This window comes from Centropristis striata, chromosome 9, assembly GCF_030273125.1.
Source record: "Centropristis striata isolate RG_2023a ecotype Rhode Island chromosome 9, C.striata_1.0, whole genome shotgun sequence".
Lineage (NCBI taxonomy): Eukaryota > Metazoa > Chordata > Actinopteri > Perciformes > Serranidae > Centropristis > Centropristis striata.
The window spans coordinates 40,849,317-40,871,848 of record NC_081525.1 but is presented as its reverse complement, the minus strand read 5'-3'; the positions used below and the strand labels follow the sequence as shown (position 1 = coordinate 40,871,848).

The 22,532-nt window shown below is 41.7% G+C and overlaps 1 protein-coding gene across 1 annotated transcript; it reads right to left on the bottom strand.

The window, feature by feature from the left end:
- Window positions 1-16,415: 16,415 nt before the first annotated feature.
- LOC131977212 (uncharacterized) lies at window positions 16,416-20,890 on the bottom strand. The gene is made up of 3 exons (XM_059340412.1): window positions 20,611-20,890; window positions 16,877-17,215; window positions 16,416-16,765 (listed from the first exon to the last, which is right to left on the bottom strand). Exons 1-3 carry the CDS (start codon window positions 20,888-20,890, stop codon window positions 16,416-16,418), a joined length of 969 nt encoding a protein of 322 aa, XP_059196395.1.
- Window positions 20,891-22,532: the final 1,642 nt, after the last annotated feature.

The window sequence follows — 22,532 nt, the reverse complement described above, 5'->3', positions numbered from 1 at the left end:
ACCCTAACCCTAACCCTAACCTAACCCTAACCCTAACCCTAACCCTAACCCTAACCCTAACCCTAACCCTAACCCTAACCCTAACCCTAACTCGCATTCGCTAACCGCCGAAAGCGTGCTGACGCTCCATAGACTTACATGTAAACCCCTTCCCGTAACGCTACATAAATTCCGCTAATCGCGCGCCGGGCTCATAACCCTAACCCTAACCCTAACCTAACCCTAACCCTAACCCTAACCCTAACCCTAACCTAACCCTAACCCTAACCCTAACCCTAACTGAACCCTAACCCTAACCGAACCCTAACCCTAACCCTAACCCTTCCCCTAACCCTAACCCTAACCACTTAGTAAAATTTTCACCTTTTACATGTATTGCTATGGGGATTTTTGACACGCCCTTAACTCAACAACGGTACCTCCCACAAGTTTGCAATTGGTGTCTACCCTCCCTATTTCGGCCACGCCCGTCACGTAGAGTCCACTCACGTGTGTCTACGATCTTCCTTTCAAAAGTTAGAATTTTTCAGAAAACGAAAATTTCCGAATTCCGTTTTTGGCCAATATCTCCGGAACCGAAGGTGCTAGAGACTTGAAAGTCGGTCGCGTCAGACCTAATTTGGGGTCGCTGAACACGCCAGAGTTGAATTCAAGTCTCTACGACTTACCGTTCCGGAGATATGGCCATTTTAAAGTTTAAAACTAAGATTTCGAAAATTTCCCAAGGTTCCACGGGGTCAAACGACACACCATTGGAAAGGCCTGGGGCCAAGGAATCCAAGGAACTTGGTTTTATGATGATAGGACATTCCTATCCGGAGTTATTGGCAAAAACATTCTTGAGGGGCCCCTCAAAGGACGTATTTATCCCTATAACCTAACCCTAACCCTAACCCTAACCCTAACCCTAACCCTAACTCGCATTCGCTAACCGCCGAAAGCGTGCTGACGCTCCATAGACTTACATGTAAACCCCTTCCCGTAACGCTACATAAATTCCGCTAATCGCGCGCCGGGCTCATAACCCTAACCCTAACCCTAACCTAACCCTAACCCTAACCCTAACCCTAACCCTAACTGAACCCTAACCCTAACCCTAACCCTAACCCTAACTGAACCCTAACCCTAACCGAACCCTAACCCTAACCCTAACCCTTCCCCTAACCCTAACCCTAACCACTTAGTAAAATTTTCACCTTTTACATGTATTGCTATGGGGATTTTTGACACGCCCTTAACTCAACAACGGTACCTCCCACAAGTTTGCAATTGGTGTCTACCCTCCCTATTTCGGCCACGCCCGTCACGTAGAGTCCACTCACGTGTGTCTACGATCTTCCTTTCAAAAGTTAGAATTTTTCAGAAAACGAAAATTTCCGAATTCCGTTTTTGGCCAATATCTCCGGAACCGAAGGTGCTAGAGACTTGAAAGTCGGTCGCGTCAGACCTAATTTGGGGTCGCTGAACACGCCAGAGTTGAATTCAAGTCTCTACGACTTACCGTTCCGGAGATATGGCCATTTTAAAGTTTAAAACTAAGATTTCGAAAATTTCCCAAGGTTCCACGGGGTCAAACGACACACCATTGGAAAGGCCTGGGGCCAAGGAATCCAAGGAACTTGGTTTTATGATGATAGGACATTCCTATCCGGAGTTATTGGCAAAAACATTCTTGAGGGGCCCCTCAAAGGACGTATTTATCCCTATAACCTAACCCTAACCCTAACCCTAACCCTAACCCTAACCCTAACCTAACCCTAACCCTAACCCTAACCCTAACCCTAACCCTAACCCTAACCCTAACTCGCATTCGCTAACCGCCGAAAGCGTGCTGACGCTCCATAGACTTACATGTAAACCCCTTCCCGTAACGCTACATAAATTCCGCTAATCGCGCGCCGGGCTCATAACCCTAACCCTAACCCTAACCTAACCCTAACCCTAACCCTAACCCTAACCCTAACCTAACCCTAACCCTAACCCTAACCCTAACTGAACCCTAACCCTAACCGAACCCTAACCCTAACCCTAACCCTTCCCCTAACCCTAACCCTAACCACTTAGTAAAATTTTCACCTTTTACATGTATTGCTATGGGGATTTTTGACACGCCCTTAACTCAACAACGGTACCTCCCACAAGTTTGCAATTGGTGTCTACCCTCCCTATTTCGGCCACGCCCGTCACGTAGAGTCCACTCACGTGTGTCTACGATCTTCCTTTCAAAAGTTAGAATTTTTCAGAAAACGAAAATTTCCGAATTCCGTTTTTGGCCAATATCTCCGGAACCGAAGGTGCTAGAGACTTGAAAGTCGGTCGCGTCAGACCTAATTTGGGGTCGCTGAACACGCCAGAGTTGAATTCAAGTCTCTACGACTTACCGTTCCGGAGATATGGCCATTTTAAAGTTTAAAACTAAGATTTCGAAAATTTCCCAAGGTTCCACGGGGTCAAACGACACACCATTGGAAAGGCCTGGGGCCAAGGAATCCAAGGAACTTGGTTTTATGATGATAGGACATTCCTATCCGGAGTTATTGGCAAAAACATTCTTGAGGGGCCCCTCAAAGGACGTATTTATCCCTATAACCTAACCCTAACCCTAACCCTAACCCTAACCCTAACCCTAACTCGCATTCGCTAACCGCCGAAAGCGTGCTGACGCTCCATAGACTTACATGTAAACCCCTTCCCGTAACGCTACATAAATTCCGCTAATCGCGCGCCGGGCTCATAACCCTAACCCTAACCCTAACCTAACCCTAACCCTAACCCTAACCCTAACCCTAACTGAACCCTAACCCTAACCCTAACCCTAACCCTAACTGAACCCTAACCCTAACCGAACCCTAACCCTAACCCTAACCCTTCCCCTAACCCTAACCCTAACCACTTAGTAAAATTTTCACCTTTTACATGTATTGCTATGGGGATTTTTGACACGCCCTTAACTCAACAACGGTACCTCCCACAAGTTTGCAATTGGTGTCTACCCTCCCTATTTCGGCCACGCCCGTCACGTAGAGTCCACTCACGTGTGTCTACGATCTTCCTTTCAAAAGTTAGAATTTTTCAGAAAACGAAAATTTCCGAATTCCGTTTTTGGCCAATATCTCCGGAACCGAAGGTGCTAGAGACTTGAAAGTCGGTCGCGTCAGACCTAATTTGGGGTCGCTGAACACGCCAGAGTTGAATTCAAGTCTCTACGACTTACCGTTCCGGAGATATGGCCATTTTAAAGTTTAAAACTAAGATTTCGAAAATTTCCCAAGGTTCCACGGGGTCAAACGACACACCATTGGAAAGGCCTGGGGCCAAGGAATCCAAGGAACTTGGTTTTATGATGATAGGACATTCCTATCCGGAGTTATTGGCAAAAACATTCTTGAGGGGCCCCTCAAAGGACGTATTTATCCCTATAACCTAACCCTAACCCTAACCCTAACCCTAACCCTAACCCTAACCCTAACCCAACCCTAACCCTAACCCTAACCCTAACCCTAACCCTAACCCTAACCCTAACCCTAACCCTAATCCCTACTCTAACCCTAATGACACAGGACTTCTAACCCTAACCCTAACCCCTACTCTAACCCTAAGGACACAGGACTTCTAACCCTAACCCTAACCCCTCACTAACCCTAACCTGACCTCTGACCTCTACTAACCCTAACCCTAATCCCTACTCTAACCCTACGGACACAGGACTCTTAATCTAACCCTAACCTTGGACTCTAACTAACCCTAACCTTTGACCCCTCAACCCTAATGACTCAGGGGCTTTAACCTAATCCATGACTCAATTAAGACTGACTCTGACCTTTGACTCCACCCTCCTCCCCCTCAAAATATTAATTGTAAATAAATTGTATATAATTTTTCATAGCTCAATTTTGATGGTTTTTTTGTATGTTTATATAGGGTTTTATGATGGTGGTTGTGTTGTATATAGTTTGAGGATTTTCAATCCCATTGGTGCCTTTTTTTCTGTAAATAATACTATTGTAAATAAAATGGATATAATTTAATTTAATTTATTTTATAACCTTATTTTTGGTTTCTTGACGGGGGTCGTGGGGTCGTCTCCCCTTGGGGAGGATGGCACGGAGCGTGCACCTGGATGGCATCGCGCCTGACGGCGCTCTGCCATCCCAAAATCCCTTAACCTAACCCTAACCCTAACCCTAACCCTAACCCTAACCCTAACCCTAACTGAACCCTAACCCTAACCGAACCCTAACCCTAACCCTAACTGAACCCTAACCCTAACCGAACCCTAACCCTAACCCTAACTGAACCCTAACCCTAACCGAACCCTAACCCTAACCCTAACCGAACCCTAACCCTAACCCTAACTGAACCCTAACCCTAACCGAACCCTAACCCTAACCCTAACTGAACCCTAACCCTAACCGAACCCTAAGGGTTAGGGTTAAGGTTAGGGTTCAGTTAGGGTTAGGGTTAGGGTTCGGTTAGGGTTAGGGTTCAGTTAGGGTTAGGGTTAGGGTTCGGTTAGGGTTAGGGTTCAGTTAGGGTTAGGGTTAGGGTTCGGTTAGGGTTAGGGTTCAGTTAGGGTTAGGGTTAGGGTTCGGTTAGGGTTAGGGTTCAGTTAGGGTTAGGGTTAGGGTTCGGTTAGGGTTAGGGTTCAGTTAGGGTTAGGGTTAGGGTTCAGTTAGGGTTAGGGTTAGGGTTCGGTTAGGGTTAGGGTTCAGTTAGGGTTAGGGTTAGGGTTCGGTTAGGGTTAGGGTTCAGTTAGGGTTAGGGTTAGGGTTCGGTTAGGGTTAGGGTTCAGTTAGGGTTAGGGTTAGGGTTCGGTTAGGGTTAGGGTTCAGTTAGGGTTAGGGTTAGGGTTCAGTTAGGGTTAGGGTTAGGGTTCGGTTAGGGTTAGGGTTCAGTTAGGGTTAGGGTTAGGGTTCGGTTAGGGTTAGGGTTCAGTTAGGGTTAGGGTTAGGGTTCGGTTAGGGTTAGGGTTCAGTTAGGGTTAGGGTTAGGGTTCAGTTAGGGTTAGGGTTAGGGTTCGGTTAGGGTTAGGGTTCAGTTAGGGTTAGGGTTAGGGTTCGGTTAGGGTTAGGGTTCAGTTAGGGTTAGGGTTAGGGTTCGGTTAGGGTTAGGGTTCAGTTAGGGTTAGGGTTAGGGTTCAGTTAGGGTTAGGGTTAGGGTTCGGTTAGGGTTAGGGTTCAGTTAGGGTTAGGGTTAGGGTTCGGTTAGGGTTAGGGTTCAGTTAGGGTTAGGGTTAGGGTTCGGTTAGGGTTAGGGTTCAGTTAGGGTTAGGGTTAGGGTTCGGTTAGGGTTAGGGTTCAGTTAGGGTTAGGGTTAGGGTTCGGTTAGGGTTAGGGTTCAGTTAGGGTTAGGGTTAGGGTTCAGTTAGGGTTAGGGTTAGGGTTCGGTTAGGGTTAGGGTTCAGTTAGGGTTAGGGTTAGGGTTCGGTTAGGGTTAGGGTTCAGTTAGGGTTAGGGTTAGGGTTCGGTTAGGGTTAGGGTTCAGTTAGGGTTAGGGTTAGGGTTCAGTTAGGGTTAGGGTTAGGGTTCGGTTAGGGTTAGGGTTCAGTTAGGGTTAGGGTTAGGGTTCGGTTAGGGTTAGGGTTCAGTTAGGGTTAGGGTTAGGGTTCGGTTAGGGTTAGGGTTCAGTTAGGGTTAGGGTTAGGGTTCGGTTAGGGTTAGGGTTCAGTTAGGGTTAGGGTTAGGGTTCAGTTAGGGTTAGGGTTAGGGTTCGGTTAGGGTTAGGGTTCAGTTAGGGTTAGGGTTAGGGTTCGGTTAGGGTTAGGGTTCAGTTAGGGTTAGGGTTAGGGTTCGGTTAGGGTTAGGGTTCAGTTAGGGTTAGGGTTAGGGTTCGGTTAGGGTTAGGGTTCAGTTAGGGTTAGGGTTAGGGTTCAGTTAGGGTTAGGGTTAGGGTTCGGTTAGGGTTAGGGTTCAGTTAGGGTTAGGGTTAGGGTTCGGTTAGGGTTAGGGTTCAGTTAGGGTTAGGGTTAGGGTTCGGTTAGGGTTAGGGTTCAGTTAGGGTTAGGGTTAGGGTTCAGTTAGGGTTAGGGTTAGGGTTCGGTTAGGGTTAGGGTTCAGTTAGGGTTAGGGTTAGGGTTCAGTTAGGGTTAGGGTTCAGTTAGGGTTAGGGTTAGGGTTCGGTTAGGGTTAGGGTTCAGTTAGGGTTAGGGTTAGGGTTCGGTTAGGGTTAGGGTTCAGTTAGGGTTAGGGTTAGGGTTCAGTTAGGGTTAGGGTTAGGGTTCGGTTAGGGTTAGGGTTCAGTTAGGGTTAGGGTTAGGGTTCGGTTAGGGTTAGGGTTCAGTTAGGGTTAGGGTTAGGGTTCGGTTAGGGTTAGGGTTCAGTTAGGGTTAGGGTTAGGGTTCAGTTAGGGTTAGGGTTAGGGTTCGGTTAGGGTTAGGGTTCAGTTAGGGTTAGGGTTAGGGTTCGGTTAGGGTTAGGGTTCAGTTAGGGTTAGGGTTAGGGTTCGGTTAGGGTTAGGGTTCAGTTAGGGTTAGGGTTAGGGTTCAGTTAGGGTTAGGGTCAAAAAAAATTTTTTCGCAGCAGTATGAATTCTCTTTGACCACCTTCGGTGGTCAAAGACACTGCTGCGAAACCCTTTTTTTTTTTTTTTTTTTTTTTTTTTATTTCAAAGGACATTCAAACACATTTTCTTTGACTTTTGTTTGTATAGTTTACAAGTCCTTTTCGATTATTTCCCCATACCACCCCCCCCCCCACACACACACACACACAGGGATAATCCAATACATATAACAAATTAGAAATACTATTAAGTAGAACACAAAGAGATTAAGTAGAACAGAAAATACATTCATATAGCTATACATACACAAGAAACACATAAATCACATAAAGAAAACAAAGAGAAAAAAAGAAAAAGAAATGTGGAGGGCATTGCTTTCAATCTCAATATGTACATATAATTAACAACCAACATAAGATTTATTATTATTATTATTATTATTATTTAATTATTTATTTATTTTAATGTGGAATACCAGCCTCATGTCAAGGCTTAGAATCTACCTGTTCAAATTTATCAAACCAGAAATTATAGGGCACCAGAGCTCATCAAACAGATAGCCTTTGTTATATTTCTCCAAAGTCATTTTCTCTAAAGGCAAGAAAGAAGACATTTGGTCCACAAAAGTCTTAAAAGATGGTGGTAATGCATTCTTCCAAAATAAAAGTATACATTTCTTTGCAAAATAAATAATCAAAATGAATATTCTTCTTTTAGACTGATCTAGGACTAAGGCCTTTGTATCATTAAGTAGATATAGACTACTGGTAGGTTTAAACTGTCTATCTAAAACTACTTCAACAAATGAATGGATTGAGCCCCAGAAGTTTTTTAACAGGCTACAATCCCAAAACATATGTATGAACGTCCCTTCGGCCTTATTACATCTTTGACACACAGCTGTGATGTCTTTTGATATTTTGTGCATTTTTGAAGGGGTTAAGTAGGTTTTGTAGATAAATTTGAAATTTGCTTCTTTGATTTTATTGCTAGTGAAGGGGAAATGAATGTTATTACAAATATTTAACCAAGCATTATCATCAAATATTTTCCCTATATCATTCTCCCATATCTTTCTCAACCCCACAAATGATGATGAGCCTTCCTTTGTCATAAGGTTGTAAAATATACTTATTTTCCCTTTTAAAGTTTCTGAAGAAAATAACAACTCCTCTATTTCCGATAAGTCAAACCTTAATTGTCTTTCTTTAATAAATGTCGTGATAAGACTTCTTAGTTGTAAGTACTTAAAGAATAGCTTATCTGGGAGCTCAAACTGTAGCTTTAAATCCATGAATGATTTAATCTTGAGATCCATATTTAACACATCTTTAAATTGTACTATACCAGGATTAGTCCATTGCCTTGTATTAGATAAGGTAATTTGGGATCTAAGGTCTGGATTTAGAAATATAGGTGAGTGAACAGAGGTAACAAAGGATATTCCCATTTTCTTTCTACACTTTTTCCAAGTTTGTAAGGTATTAACGACAGTAAAACACTTATCTATGTTCTTAATTTTTTCAAAATGATTTATGAATATGAGGGAGCTAAGGGTCAGCGGTTCAACTATTTTTGACTCAATATTCACCAACAACGATTCTTGTCTCATTGTTGTCCATGAGACTAGGTTCCTTATTTGAGCTGCCCAAAAGTAGTATTGAAGATTTGGTAATCCCAGGCCTCCTAAGGCTTCTGGCTTCCTAAGAGTAGAGAGACTAACACGAGGTTTTTTATTACTCCAAATAAATCTCGAGAAAGAGTTATTAATTAGCTTGAAAAAATCAACTGGGAGCGAGCAAGGAAGCATCTGAAAAAGAAAAAGAAATCTTGGGAGAACGTTCATTTTAATTAAATTTATTCTTCCCAAGAGTGATAATGGTAGTGAGGTCCACCTTGATAATTCTGATCTGACCTTGGAAGAAAGGAGAGTGTAGTTTTCTTGAAATACATTCTCCAGTTCTGGGGTAATGAAAATGCCTAGGTACTTAAAACCTTTTGGAGTAGGGTTGAATCCACTCGAGGCAAGCATTTTTTCAGTTGGTGTCATGTATAGAAAAATCGCATTGGACTTATTAAGATTAATCTTATATCCTGAATATCTACCAAATTCATTAATTGTATTTAGCAGATGAGGAACGGAGTGCTCCGGATCTAAAATATATAAAAGAATATCATCTGCAAATAGTGACAATTTGTGTTCAGTAGTATTCAACTTATAGCCTCGGATGTTACTATTACTTCTAATAAGTGTGGCGAGCGGCTCAATCATTATAGCAAAGAGTAGGGGTGACAATGGGCATCCCTGCCTGGTTCCTCTAGTTAGAGAGAACAAGTTTGAACAGTGCCCGTTTGTGATAACTGCTGCTTTGGGGCTCTTATAAATACTTTTTATCCAATTCATGAAATTATCACCAAATTTACATTTATCAAGGACAGAGAAAAGAAAATTAAACTCCACCCTATCAAATGCTTTCTCTGCATCTAAAGATAGAAGCAGAGAGGGTTTTTGCTGATTATTAAGGCAGTTTATTATATTTAGTGTTCTTCTTATATTGTCAGCTGCATATCTTCCTTTTATGAAGCCTGACTGATCAGGATTGATAAGTGTGGGTAGGATAGACTCCAGCCTTCTAGCTAAGAGTTTGGTGATAATTTTGTAATCATGATCCAAAAGACTTATAGGTCTATAAGAGGAGCATTGCAATGGGTATTTACCACCTTTAAGTAGGACACTAATATGCGCAAGGTTCATTGTCTGAGGAAGTGTGTTTTCCTCGCAGAAATTATTTACCATTGCCATGAAGATTGTGCGGATCTCAGGCCAGAACTCCCTGTAGAAATCTACAGAGAAGCCATCTGGTCCTGGACTTTTATTTAAGGACATTGAATTAATTGTAGCCAGTACTTCTTCTTCTGTAAATGGAGAATTTAACATTTGCCTATCTAAAGAAGAAATTTCTGGTAATTTAATTAGACTTAAATACTCATCCAAGCTTTCTTGAGAAAGGACCTGTTGTGATTTATAAAGATTGTTAAAGAAGTTGAAAAATGTATGATTAATCTCCTGAGGATGGTATGTTATTTTGTTTTCTGACTTGTATATAGCTTTTATGGTCTTTTCCGCTTGCTCCTTCTTTATTTGATATGCTAGTAGTTTCCCTGGTTTGTTACCAAATTCATAATTTTTTTGTTTGGTCAAGTTGATTTTATGAAGAATTTCTTCAGATATTAAAGTATTTAATTTTGCTTTGGCAGTAGTTAGTTGGATCCAGTTATCCTCTGTGGGTGCGATTTTATGTAGGCTTTCTTTTAAACGTACTTCTTCCTCTATAACTTTTCTTTTCCTTAGTTTGTCCCGATTTTTGAATGAGACGTATGAGATAAGTAGTCCTCTAAGCGTAGCTTTTGCTGCTTCCCAGATGATATTAGGTTCTAAAGAGGGATTGTTATTTTCTTTAATATAGTTTAATATCCACTCCCGTACACTTGATTTAAGTTCCTTGTCCTTAAGCAAAGAAGGGTTAAATCTCCATCTTATGAATGTTTTTTTTTTCAAATCCCATTGAACTTTTAGGTGGATTCTAGAATGATCTGAGAGAATGATTGGATGTATAATGCACTTAGATATCATGTATATATAGTTTGTAGGAACAAAGAAATAATCTAACCGAGAGTAGGAGTTATGCACATGAGAATAAAATGTATAGTCCCTGGTCTCTGAATTTAGTTCCCGCCAGACGTCAATTAAATCACAGTCAGCGGCCAGTCCACGAAGAACCTTAGCAGATTTGGGATTGGAGGCCTTAGCTTGGTTTGATTTATCTTTCAGGCCCAACGTAACATTCAGGTCACCTCCCATGATGCCAAACCCTTTACACTTTTCATTAAATAGAAATACCATTTCAGAAATGAAGGATGGTTCGTCTGAGTTAGGCGCATAAATATTCAGAAATGTCATTAAAGTACCATTAATAGTGCCCGAGATTAAAACAAACCTACCATTTGGATCTGTTACTAATTTATCCAAAATGAAGTGGACATCTCTATTTACTAAAATACAAGTGCCTCTGCTATGTGATTTATATGAGGAGAAGTAAACTTGGTCGACCCAGTCTGTTTTAAGTCTACAATGTTCAATATCCGAAAGGTAGGTTTCTTGTAGAAATACTATATCTGCTGTATCAGCCATTAACACAGATAATATTTTCCTCCTTTTTGAGGGGTTGCCTAAACCTTTAACATTCCACGAGATAATATTCAAGTCATTCATGTTGGGTCACCATTCAACATCATCCTTAATATATGCACATGAAAAAAGATAACTGCGTCACTGTCTGTGTACTTATTAGCAATTGCCCCAAAGAAATAAGCAAAACAAGTCAAATTGAAAAAACAAAAAAACATCAAGCCTTTAAAGTAGGCAAAAAATAATCTATAATAAATCAAAAATTGTATTGGGAAATCCCTATACCCTCCCATAACTTTTTTAGTAGGCCAAAGGAAGTTAAGATACCATAGGAGCAGAATTGCCCCATATAAACAAAAAAGTAAACAAAAATGGAAAAACATAACAATGTTTTCCTAAATTTCAGGCAGCTTGGAGCACCTTACCACAGTGCTAATTACTAACAAATAAAGACCTTTAAAATAAATATAGGCCTATAATTACATAATCACGAGGCATGTAGGTTATATTAAGGGATATATAAACGGTTATCTTAGTAATTAATTATTTAAAAAAAAAAAAAATATATATATATATATCCCTTTACTTAAATTACTTATTCTGTAACCTACTCTGCCTAAAAAGGTCCATTCATTTTGTCCTTCACCCCTAAGGTATTAGAGAAACACATATAGAGACCAAGGCAAAACATGAAAACAGCATACTAATGTCCAATAAAGTCCGTTTTTTCCCCAAAAAGATTCCAGATCTGTATCGACCAGCGAGAAGGGAGAAAAATAACACAAAAATGCCCCCCCAAAAATAAAAGGAGAATCGAATTCTCCCACTTTCAAAACTTTCTGTGAAGTAAGCCCATCAGCCTCCTCCTGTGAAGGGTTAATCACCCCGTAACGCTATGACGTATGTGACGTAGTGCTGTGTTTACGGAAGGAGGCCGGCACACACCTGGGAAAGTTACTTTAGCATTCCAACTAATGAAAGTCTTTAGCGAACATAAAACAATTTGCTGCTTTGTCGTAGTCATTGCATAAACAAAAGTAAATCCATACCGGAACTGAAGTTGTGCATAATTCATGGACTACGGACTCCAAAGTTCAAAGAAAACTCCGTTGGGGAATCGATATTCTCGCCAGTCAATGAGAAACAAGTACCTACTCCATTCAGGTTATCAATCATCCGAGCCCCGCTCCGTGTCGGTGAGTTGCATGTTCAGCTCGTCGATGAAAGTTTTTACCTCCGGAGGACTGTCAAAAAGTTTGATCTTGCCGTCATGGAAAGCGCGGAGTCGATGAGGATATTTAAAGCCTCTAAACATATCCTTCTGGCGGAGATGGTCTATCACTTCCGAAAATTCCCTGCGTTTACGGCGGACTTCTGCTGACAGATCCTGGCGAAAGGTAAGCTTCGATTCTCCCTCGCTTATTGCAGTTGTCTTCTTTTTTGCTGCTTGAAGGATCTTGTCACAGTCCCGGAATCGCAAAAAGCGGATCATAATTGGTCTGGGGGGATTCTTCGGTTTGCCCGGCTTAGGGGGAGGCAACAGCTGACCCACGCGATGGATGCGTTCAAACTCCAAAGTTTGGCGATTCTGGATGCTCAGCCACTACGGTAGCTTTCGTTGAATGAAATCGAAGATATTTCCACCCTCAGTCTTTTCCGGTAGACCCAGCAAGACCAAATTCTTTCTCCTGACCCTGTTTTCCAGGTCATCTGTCTTTGCTTCGAGAGTTTCGATCAACTTTTGGGCCCGGTGTAACTCTCGGTTGGTTGTTTGCAGCTTATCCTCGAGGTCTGAGATTCTTTGTTCAGCTGCGCTCAAACGCTGATCATGTTTGTCGAGTGCTTCGTTAGCCTGCGATATTTCCTCTTTCATTACTGCACTTTCAGCGATAACATCATCCAAACGGCTATCAATGCTTTCAAGCCGGCTTATGATGTCCCGACGCTGGGTTTTTAATTCGGCCATTATATCGGCCAGGTGGAATTCTTCTTCGGCGTCTTGGTCTTCACCTGGTTTGTTTTTGTCCTTTTTCCGTCCATCTTTTTTCTGTTTCCCATCATTTGGCATGGTCGTTGAAGTTTAGAGAGTTAGAACCAAATAGGCCTAAATCTTCCCTGAAACAGTTGGGTGAAGTTTGTGAAACTTGAAATAAAGCACTGCAGAAATGTGGAGCTCTGAGCTCAAGCGGCCATCTTAGTTCCGTGACCCAAGACTTTATCCCCCAAGACTTTATCCTTCTTTTTTTTTAACCCTGACCCTAAGTGTATATATCCAGTGTATAAATATAGTGCAGGTATGAATTGAATATACTATAGGATATATACAGTGAATGAATATGTTGTAGAAATATATACAGTAAAGAATGTACAGTAAATCAGCAGTGCAGGTAGATGAATGGATGGTAATAAATAGTCAAAAATAGTCATGAATGTGGGCAGATTACAGAACAGTAGGTGGGTCACTTCTGTGTAGAGTTCAAGAGCGTGACAGCTGAGGGGGAAAAGCTGTTCCTGAACCTGTTGGTTCTGGAGCGCAGGGAGCTATAGCGCCTCCTGGAGGGGTTAGGGTTAGGGTTAGGTTCAGCTAGGGTTAGGGTTAGGGTTTTGAAGCAGCATGAACTCTTTTTTTTTTGGGCTGGAGCCGGTTCTTTGGGCACCAGCTCTGGTCTAAAAGCAGTACAGGTAAATAACAGCAGCCAGTCACACCCACCAAAAGCTGACATGGTGAAATACTTTTTTTTTCCTTTTGGATGCATAAAAATAAACCTAGTTGAATATGAATCAAAAATGTATTTATGTATCCGGTGGAGGCTACTCTACGTTGTGTGATTTGACGAGGGTTAGACCAGATATCTTTTTGGAGGGGATCTCCATTTATTCTGACAGATACAGTAAAGAAATTGTTCTCATTGGGCCCGTTACAAACCAAAGGATGGACCTGAGTCCAGTTGAAAACATACTAGAGTTCTGTTTGGAGTTTGGGAGAAGAAACATCTTCAGCTATTACTTAAGAGTTTTCTACACATTTTAAACTTGACAGAAGAAGAGTTTTTAAATCTCTGACGTAAAGTTACCAAAACTATTTTGAAGAAATTTGTAACTTATGATAAAATGCCCTTAAGAAACTCATCCCTGTAACTTGTGCAGTTCAAGTTACCAAAGAGTTAAAATATCAAATGTGAAATTCTTCCAACATGGCGGCACGCTGTCCAAGAAGACATTCTTTTTAAAAAAGTATACAGTTTCCATACTATTCTTAATATCACAAGTGTTATTTAAACATCTTTACATTGTTTTACATGATTTCCTGTATTTGTGAGGCACGTGGAGGCTCGCATACATTCATGCATCGTTTTCTTTTCCTAGAAACCACATAGAGGAAACATGCTCCGACACGTCACAATAAAAGTCCTTTAAACAATTAAAACATCAGCTAACATGCAGAAACAAACACTTTATCTGCTCTCAACCACCAGAAACTAAAGGCCCACTTCAAACACGCAGTAAAAATCAATTTGAAAAGTTTTGCAGTGTAGCATGCAAACAAAACATCCTGATCTTCTCATGCTATATAGTGTATTCCTGTTTATAAATGGCTGCAGTGAAATGAAGAAACAAATATATATGGAAAGAACAGACAGTAACTTAAAGCTGGAAACCTTGTCCTGTAAACTCAGTAATCAGGATTTAAGTGCAGTGAAAGGATTTCTTCCAGACTAAATCCAGATCAGAAACATAGAAGAACTTAAGAAACATCTCAGAGAGCTTTAACAACCTCAGACATGAGCTGAGCAGAGTTGTAACCTCAGTGCTCTTAACCTGCTCAGGTCAAAATTTTTGACTAACACAGCGAGTGAGAACAGTTGCAAGGACATTAAAGGGTCCCTACACATTAAAGATTTTTATGCCAGGGTTAGGGTTAGAATGTGATTGTAGATGTCCGGTAAGTGTGGTGTAATGTCTTCTGGTATTTACAATATTTTAGAAAGCTCTTTTATATTTATTGTATAATGACAATGTACAATGACAAGAAATATCTTATATTATACTATAGTTCCTTCCCTTCAGTTGTGTTCTATTCTGATCTGTTGTGTTCTATTCTATTATATGCTATTCTATTCTATTACATGCTATTCTATTTTATTTAATATATTCTATTTAATAAGATATTAATAATGTTCTCACCATCCTGTCGATGTCCACCATGGACTGGCTCGTTCTGTCCAGGTGAATGTTAAGGACGGTGGTTTCCACCCAGGCATTATCTGTGTTCCTGCAGTCATCCACATAACCCTCCGACACCTCAGACACAGTAACACAGCAACTCCAAGTCACAATCAACAAGTTTCTTAATGTCAGAGTCAAGAAAATCATGTTATGAATGAATCTTCAAATCAACAGATTTTATCCCCGACTTTGGTGTGATCAGATGTCGGAGATTTTTGTCCACCCAGTTTATAACAATAAACATCAGCTAAATACAGTTTTTCTCAGTGGCTTTGGTGCATTTCTCACATCACTAGCGTTGATGAGTTGAGACAACAACAAACCACAGTGAACATGAAGCAAGAAGCTGATGAGACCTTTGGTTGGCTATATATGCTATGCTACACTTAATGGCAAAAATCGCAGTGGTCTGTTGGACTTGAAAAAAAAAACAATATTTTTGTTGCTTAAGCTTATGTATTCAGTCATTATTCAATGGTATACTAAAAATCCATGTGAAAAAAATTACTTACTGTTCTCAGGTCAAATATTTATATGCGATTAACATGCGATTAACTTCGATTAATTGCTTACAAAGCCTCTAATTAATTAGATTTTTTTTTTTTTTTATCGAGTCCCGGCCCTATTAATAATATGTGTGGATTTTTACTAAGAGTAGACAGAATATTTATCACACAGCCACATAGGACAACACATCGATGAGTAATTACCAGATTATTTGATTGATCCACAGATGACCTGTCATGTCCAAGATGATGACAAGCCCTCGGTTCTCCTGTTGTCATCCTCACATTAGACGGTACTGATGAATAAACACCAGACGTTATTCACACTTCGAGTTTTTGGTTTTACAGTTAACATATTCCCTCCTGTAATGGTCTCTTTAGACCTTCAGTGGTATAATGACACTGAATAACTTCACTCGAGCTTTGAGGAGTCGGGACTGAAGTGCTTTTCTCAAGTGTGACTGGATGATAGTTTTTAATGACAATTCTACGTGTCCATGGTTTGCAGAAACGTACAATGGAAACATTTATTCTAGTGACTTGGACATAGTTCATGTTGTATTTCATTGGCTAATGGCGTCTCAAAAAGCTTAACTTGTATAAAATGTGGAGAACCTACCTTTGCAATGTTCACATATTTTCCTTTGATTTCTGTAGAAAATCAGGATGACAATCACAGTCAGACAGCAGGCCAACAGGACTCCAAGAACCAGGACAACTGACTCCAGTTCAGATCCCGAATCACAAATGCATCCTAAGATACATTAAGCATAGTTTCATTATAATCATGGTCTCTTTGGAGTAATCATTTTGAGGCCCACATTGGCATTTAGAAATTAATTTTAACAGTAAGTTAATGTTTAATATAATTTAGTAAAAAATGTCAATTTATAAATGCAATTGAAAGAACAGATAGCTAACAGAATAATACTCCTTATATATATTAAAGTATTATAACTAGGCTAAATGATTCCAATATAATTGTACTATAACTATAATTGTATAAACATGTCCACTCTAGTTCCTTCACCAAACAGGATCTGTCCACATGTGACCACAGCGCAGTAGTAAGTCCCAGTATCAGAGGAGTTCTGTATAGTTTTGGACAGACTGTGGACACAACTTATTTCCTCTTGTTCATCACTGTGAGTGTAAAGAACATCTGAATGAGATCCTCCTGATCCAGATCTGAACCAGTAAACATTGTGTTCAGCTGGACACTGGTCTGTGTTTTCTTTGTTCTTGGAGAGAAGAGAACACTGGAGAGTCACTGGGTCGCCCTGCTGGACCCACTCAGTCTCCGGGCTTTGTTTCACGTAGAAAGATTTCTGCTGATTACCATCTGCATGATTCAGTAAAAAACCAAACAAAACATAATCATCAAAAGAGATTCTTATCTGAAAAATATAAAAAAAAAACTTGCTACAATTACTGAGAGTAAAAGATATTTTACCGTTCACAGCCAAGAAGGTGACACTGACCAAACTCTGTAAATACGCTGTGCCAATCTGACAGAAGTATGCTGCTTCATCCATTTTGTTGACATTTCTGATGGTAAGAAAATACTGAGCATCCTCTTGTGTTAATGTGAACCGTGAAACTTGTTCACCAACTGTTAATTTGCCAACAATTACAGAAGCAACTTTTTGAACTGTATGTCCAGGAGACTGCTTGTACCAGTAAAAAAAATTGCCATCCGTCGCAGAAACTGGACATTGAAGAGTAACATTTCCACCAACTTCAACCTCAGTCAAAGACATCTGGTGAGAGACCTCTGTAGTCTGAATCAGGTCTGAAGAAAAGAGACAGTCACAGAGTTACAAGGCAAGAGGACGAAACGAATTGTCCTTGCAAAGATTGTTTCATAGTTTTGTTTTTCTCACTGTAGTTAAAGCCTGATTTCCACCGGGCGCGTTACTGCAGCGTCACGTCAGCGTCGCGTATGACGTTGCAAATAGGTAACACTCTAATCAATGAGAGCGTTTCCACCGGGCGCGTAGCGTAACGTTACAGCAGCGTCACGTCAGCGTCTCTACGCGAGCATTAGGTAGCACTTCTATTTCTCCGCGAGACGCTGCCAAATCGCGTGAATCTCAACAGAGCAGATCGCACCAGACAGGAAGTCCGACTCAGAATCAGCGTAAAACGCTTCCGCCCCTTTCAAAATAAAACACAATACGCAGTTCATGCAGCCTAAAACTACTTCACATCAACATTATGTTATGACCGGGGGGCACCAGATCACCAATCAATCAATCAAAGGGTCTCAGAGGATCGGCGACACGGACTACAAGAGACTGATTGTTGAAGTGGAACATCATACAATCATTTATGACATAACATATTGTTTTTATAAGGATAGATGGTCAGATCAACATATCTTTCACCTCAGAGAAGCAAAGTAAGTTGGTTTTTGTTGTTGTTGTTTACCTTATACACACAGTTTATCCATAGACTGTATAAATAGAGTTTAAAGTTTATCACGGGATCTTGCGGTCTCCCGTATGGTCAGGATTATCGCGTGATCTCGTTATCTTGCGTGTATACGGCCGGCTCGCTAAGCTGACGTGCTGCTGCTGTAACGCGCCCGGTGTGAATTAACAGACGCAGCAAAAACGCTGTGGAGACGTGCTGCTGCTGTAACGCGCCCGGTGTGAATTAACAGACGCAGCAAAAACGCTGTGGAGACGTGCTGCTGCTGTAACGCGCCCGGTGTGAATTAACAGACGCAGCAAAAACGCTGTGGAGACGTGCTGCTGCTGTAACGCGCCCGGTGTGAATTAACAGACGCAGCAAAAACGCTGTGGAGACGTGCTGCTGCTGTAACGCGCCCGGTGTGAATTAACAGACGCAGCAAAAACGCTGTGGAGACGTGCTGCTGCTGTAACGCGCCCGGTGTGAATTAACAGACGCAGCAAAAACGCTGTGGAGACGTGCTGCTGCTGTAACGCGCCCGGTGTGAATTAACAGACGCAGCAAAAACGCTGTGGAGACGTGCTGCTGCTGTAACGCGTCCGGTGGAAATCCCCAGTAAGAATTGTACTTACACACTGTACGAAGTAGAACCAAAGCAGCCAGTCCAGTGATCATTGTGGTGCAGCACCTTTCGTCTTCCACTACTGAAGCCTTCCACCCGAATGGAAAATGTAGTCACGATGTGATCAAGGTTGATAAAGTGGAAATCGTAGTGATTAGCTGCAATGTAGAAAATGACCGCACCCGCCCTACTTTTAGCAAACCTGTGATCCATTTTCATTTGAAAAGAGATGTACATGTTACAAGTTGTTGCAGTGTTTTCATTCAGATTGTGTTACGGAATTTCTCATTTCTGTGATGACCATTTTTGTGTTTACTTAAGAACGAGTCTTGGGGGTCTTTTGACAGCAGCAAACTCTGTCTTATTGACAGACTATATGTGGGTATCTACAAGATGCAGTCAGCAATATTTTCGGGAATACTTTATATCAAGTTCTATCAGCACAAGCCTAAAGATTGGTGACACGGTTCACATCTTCTGCTGGTTTCTACTGGTAAACTATTGTTGGCTGTCACAAAGATAACGCATGTAAATGAGATTGGAGTTGTAGAAAACTGTATTTTCAAAAGATGAAAGGAAATGTGGCTACAACCACACAGAAAAGAGATGTGAAGAACTCACCAGTAAACATATGTGAGAAAAGACAGCTCTTGTGAATGTACAAATTGTGGTTGAGATGGAGCATTTTCCTTTTACCAACTCATAACAACATTAAGTTATGTTTTTTTTAATTAAGTCATTATTATTCTGATTACTCAGAACAGACCTGACTATTCAACAGAATGTGCAGTGAGGGGAGAGAAGAGGCTTCAGCAGGCTAAATTTAGATTACATTATAATTTTTCTTGCATTTTACTCAGCTCGTCTGAAGAATAAATAATATCTTTGAATTCAATGTTCAGTAGCAACCGCATATGCATAAACATATGCGTGTAAACTTGTAAAAAATACAATATATCACTACTAATACATTAATCACTGTGCCAAGCGACTTTAGCAAGGCTCTCACAGCTAATTGTGGATAATCAGGCAAGCTTAAGATCACAGTTTAGACTGCTGCTAAATTAAAAGCACCAAACTGCAGACATGTGCAATCAAAAACCTTAAAGACATAGTGTGTTTCTGGGTGTCCAACCCTCCTGAACCCTTCACCTACTCCTGTCAATTGTTTTAAATTCTTCCTCTTGCCTTTTTCAAACAGCAGTGTAGCCCAGCTCCCTGAGGCTAAAGCTGACTGAGAGAAAGGTAGAAAGGCCCCTTTTATATCAACACCTCAGTTTCAAGCCCAACCACAATAATGCTAAAGTTTCCATGCATCAGGGTTAGGGTTAGGGTTAGATTTTAAACTACACTAACTTTACGGTTAGGGGGTAGGGTTAGGGTTAGGGTTAGGGGTTATGAGCTCGGCGCGCGATTACCGGAATTTTTGTAGCGTTCCGGGAAGGGGTTTACATGGAAGTCTATGGAGCGTTAGCGCGCTTTCGTGGGTTAGCGAATGCAAGGTAGCGCATTCCCATTCATTCCAATGGAAAGTTACTAAATCTCGCGCGCCGACTTGGAATCCCACATTGCCGACTTGGAATTCCACATTTCTGCGAAAAAGTCAAAATATTAAAACGGGAAAAATATGACGGGTGCTTCTAAATTAGTGGATCTGGAAAATGTGATTTTTAACAAAAAGACACGTTTTTCCAATTTTTTATGAGCTCTGAAAAAAATGTTGATGCAAAACACAACAACGGCCACCAGAGGGCATAGTTCCTCTATTGTAGAATTCCAGGTATGGGACTTCCATGGGGTTCCTGCGTCAGTCACATGCCCCACACAGTTGCCTGCAACAGGGGAAAGGTTCGGACTAGAAGATGGGTGAGTTCACTTTCCAGGAAATGGACCTACAAAGGGGTGAGTACATCAGACTCGTGCCCCAGGCAGTTCCCTGCCAGGGGGGAAATGTTGAGAATGAAAAGGCGAGAGGCTCACTTTCTCGATATCAAAATTATTCTTTTATTTTACCATGATATAGAATATTTTAACAATGATAATAACATAATACAACAACTTCAACAGTGACACGTCCAGTGTCCTTATGTATGACAAAATTCAGTTGTCAGACTCAGACGTAATATCAGAGTAAGAGGGTGAGTCGGGACCGCTGTCAGATGTATCTGACATTGACAAAATGACTGATGAGGGCTCAGAGTCTGAGTGGCTGGGGACCTCCTCCACGTCCTCCTCTGATGACAAATACAGCTGGTACGTCTGGTCCCCCTGTTGCTGCTGCTCCTCCTCCTCCTCCTGGCTTGCCATGTCAGCATCATCGATGCTCTTCTCATCCTCCTCCTCCTTCTCCTGGCTCATCTCAGCATCCATGATGCTCTTCTCTTTCTCCTCCTCCTCCTCCTCCTCCTCCTGGCTCATCTCAGCATCCATGATGCTCTTCTCTTTCTTCTCCTCCTCCTTCTCCTCCTCCTCCTCCTCCTCCTCCTGGCCCTTTACTGCTAATGATTTTGAAAGAAATGAGTTAGTTACATTTAGGGCTTGGAAGCAAGAATATGCAATGGCTATATAGCTATCATTAGAAACTCTCAAAGACTCACCTTGTCCTTTTTCACGGGAATCAACCAGTGACCTCAAGATTTTCAGTCTGATGGCCCGTCCCTGGCATGGGGTCATCTCAGAACCAACAACGTAGAACTTCTGTGCTGTCTGAGGGTCGTGGCACATACTCTTATTGACCTGCCTTTTCTCATCCAGGCTAAGAGAGCTATCAGCCTGTAGGAGAGTAGATGAGCATTTTAACCATTGGTAAAAGGCATGTATAACATGTATGCTCATGTTTTTATAGGTAACATTGATAAAAGTAACACACCCATGTAGCTATGGCGGTGCGGACATCTCGGAGAGATGCGCCACCTGGCAGACCCAAACTCTTCCAATATTTGGTAAAATATTGGCCCATCTTATTCATCTCCTTCCCAGATCTTGTGAAGAAAAATTACTCCGGTTTCTTCTCGTATCCGGGAAGGAGTGGCCTGAGTCCGCCAAAGTCTTTCAATAGCTCCATCGTCATCGGGGAGACTGACACCGCTGCCGGGCCGAACGTCTCCACAGTCTTGTGATCATTTACCTGGGAAAGTCAGAAGTAGAAGAAATGTTTATGCAAAGCAACTTACATTAAGATGGCAATTTTACAACAGTGTTATGCTCCAGAGAGTTGCTTGGCCGAGGGGAAAAGTCATGGATAGATTGTAAGTTCATTTTCCAAATAAAGGACCTTAGATTCCTGGAATTCTACCTCCATACCCTAAGTACCTCAGACACATGCCCCAGACATTTGCTTGACTGAGGGGATCAAGGTTAGGAGTGAACCGTGGGTAAGTTCACATTCCAGAAAAGGGACATCCATGCAGTAAGTACCTCAGACACATGACCAGAAAAGTTGCTTGATAGAGGGGAAGCTTCAGGGTGAACGGTGGGTAAGTTCAAGTTCGGGAAAGGGGAATATGGATTCCAGGTGTTCTACCTCATAACCTCCATCAGTAATAATTAAACAACTCACCCTGATTGTGCAGGTTTTCTTCAACCTCGGCTTTCTGGATTTCCCTCCAGGTCATGCCGAGGAATACACACTTCCTGTGCCCCGTTTCCACTGTCATTATGCCCACCAACAGTCCGACGATGCATGTCAGGGCGGAATGGTTAGATGGATCTCGTCTCAGCTCTTTCAGGGCAACCTTCAGGCCTCCTGGTGCCAGCCTTCTGTATGATAAGAGAGCGTCACTCTGAACCAGTGCAGCTGTAGAAAAAACAAGACAAAATTACACAGTGACATCAGACTTTGACAATCAATCATTCTAACCTCTTTGCATTGAAACACACCATTCTTTTTTCTCTTATACTCCAGCCTCTGCAGGACAATTTGTGCCCCTAAGCCCTTTTTCCACCCTGCCAACTTGTCCAGAATGTAGGAGATGCACTTTGCAGTCATCCGAACTTTGGGAACATTTGCGAGCCTCACAAACTTCAGGAAAGCTTCGATGTCTATCAGGACATGTTTCTGGCTCGTGGGCTT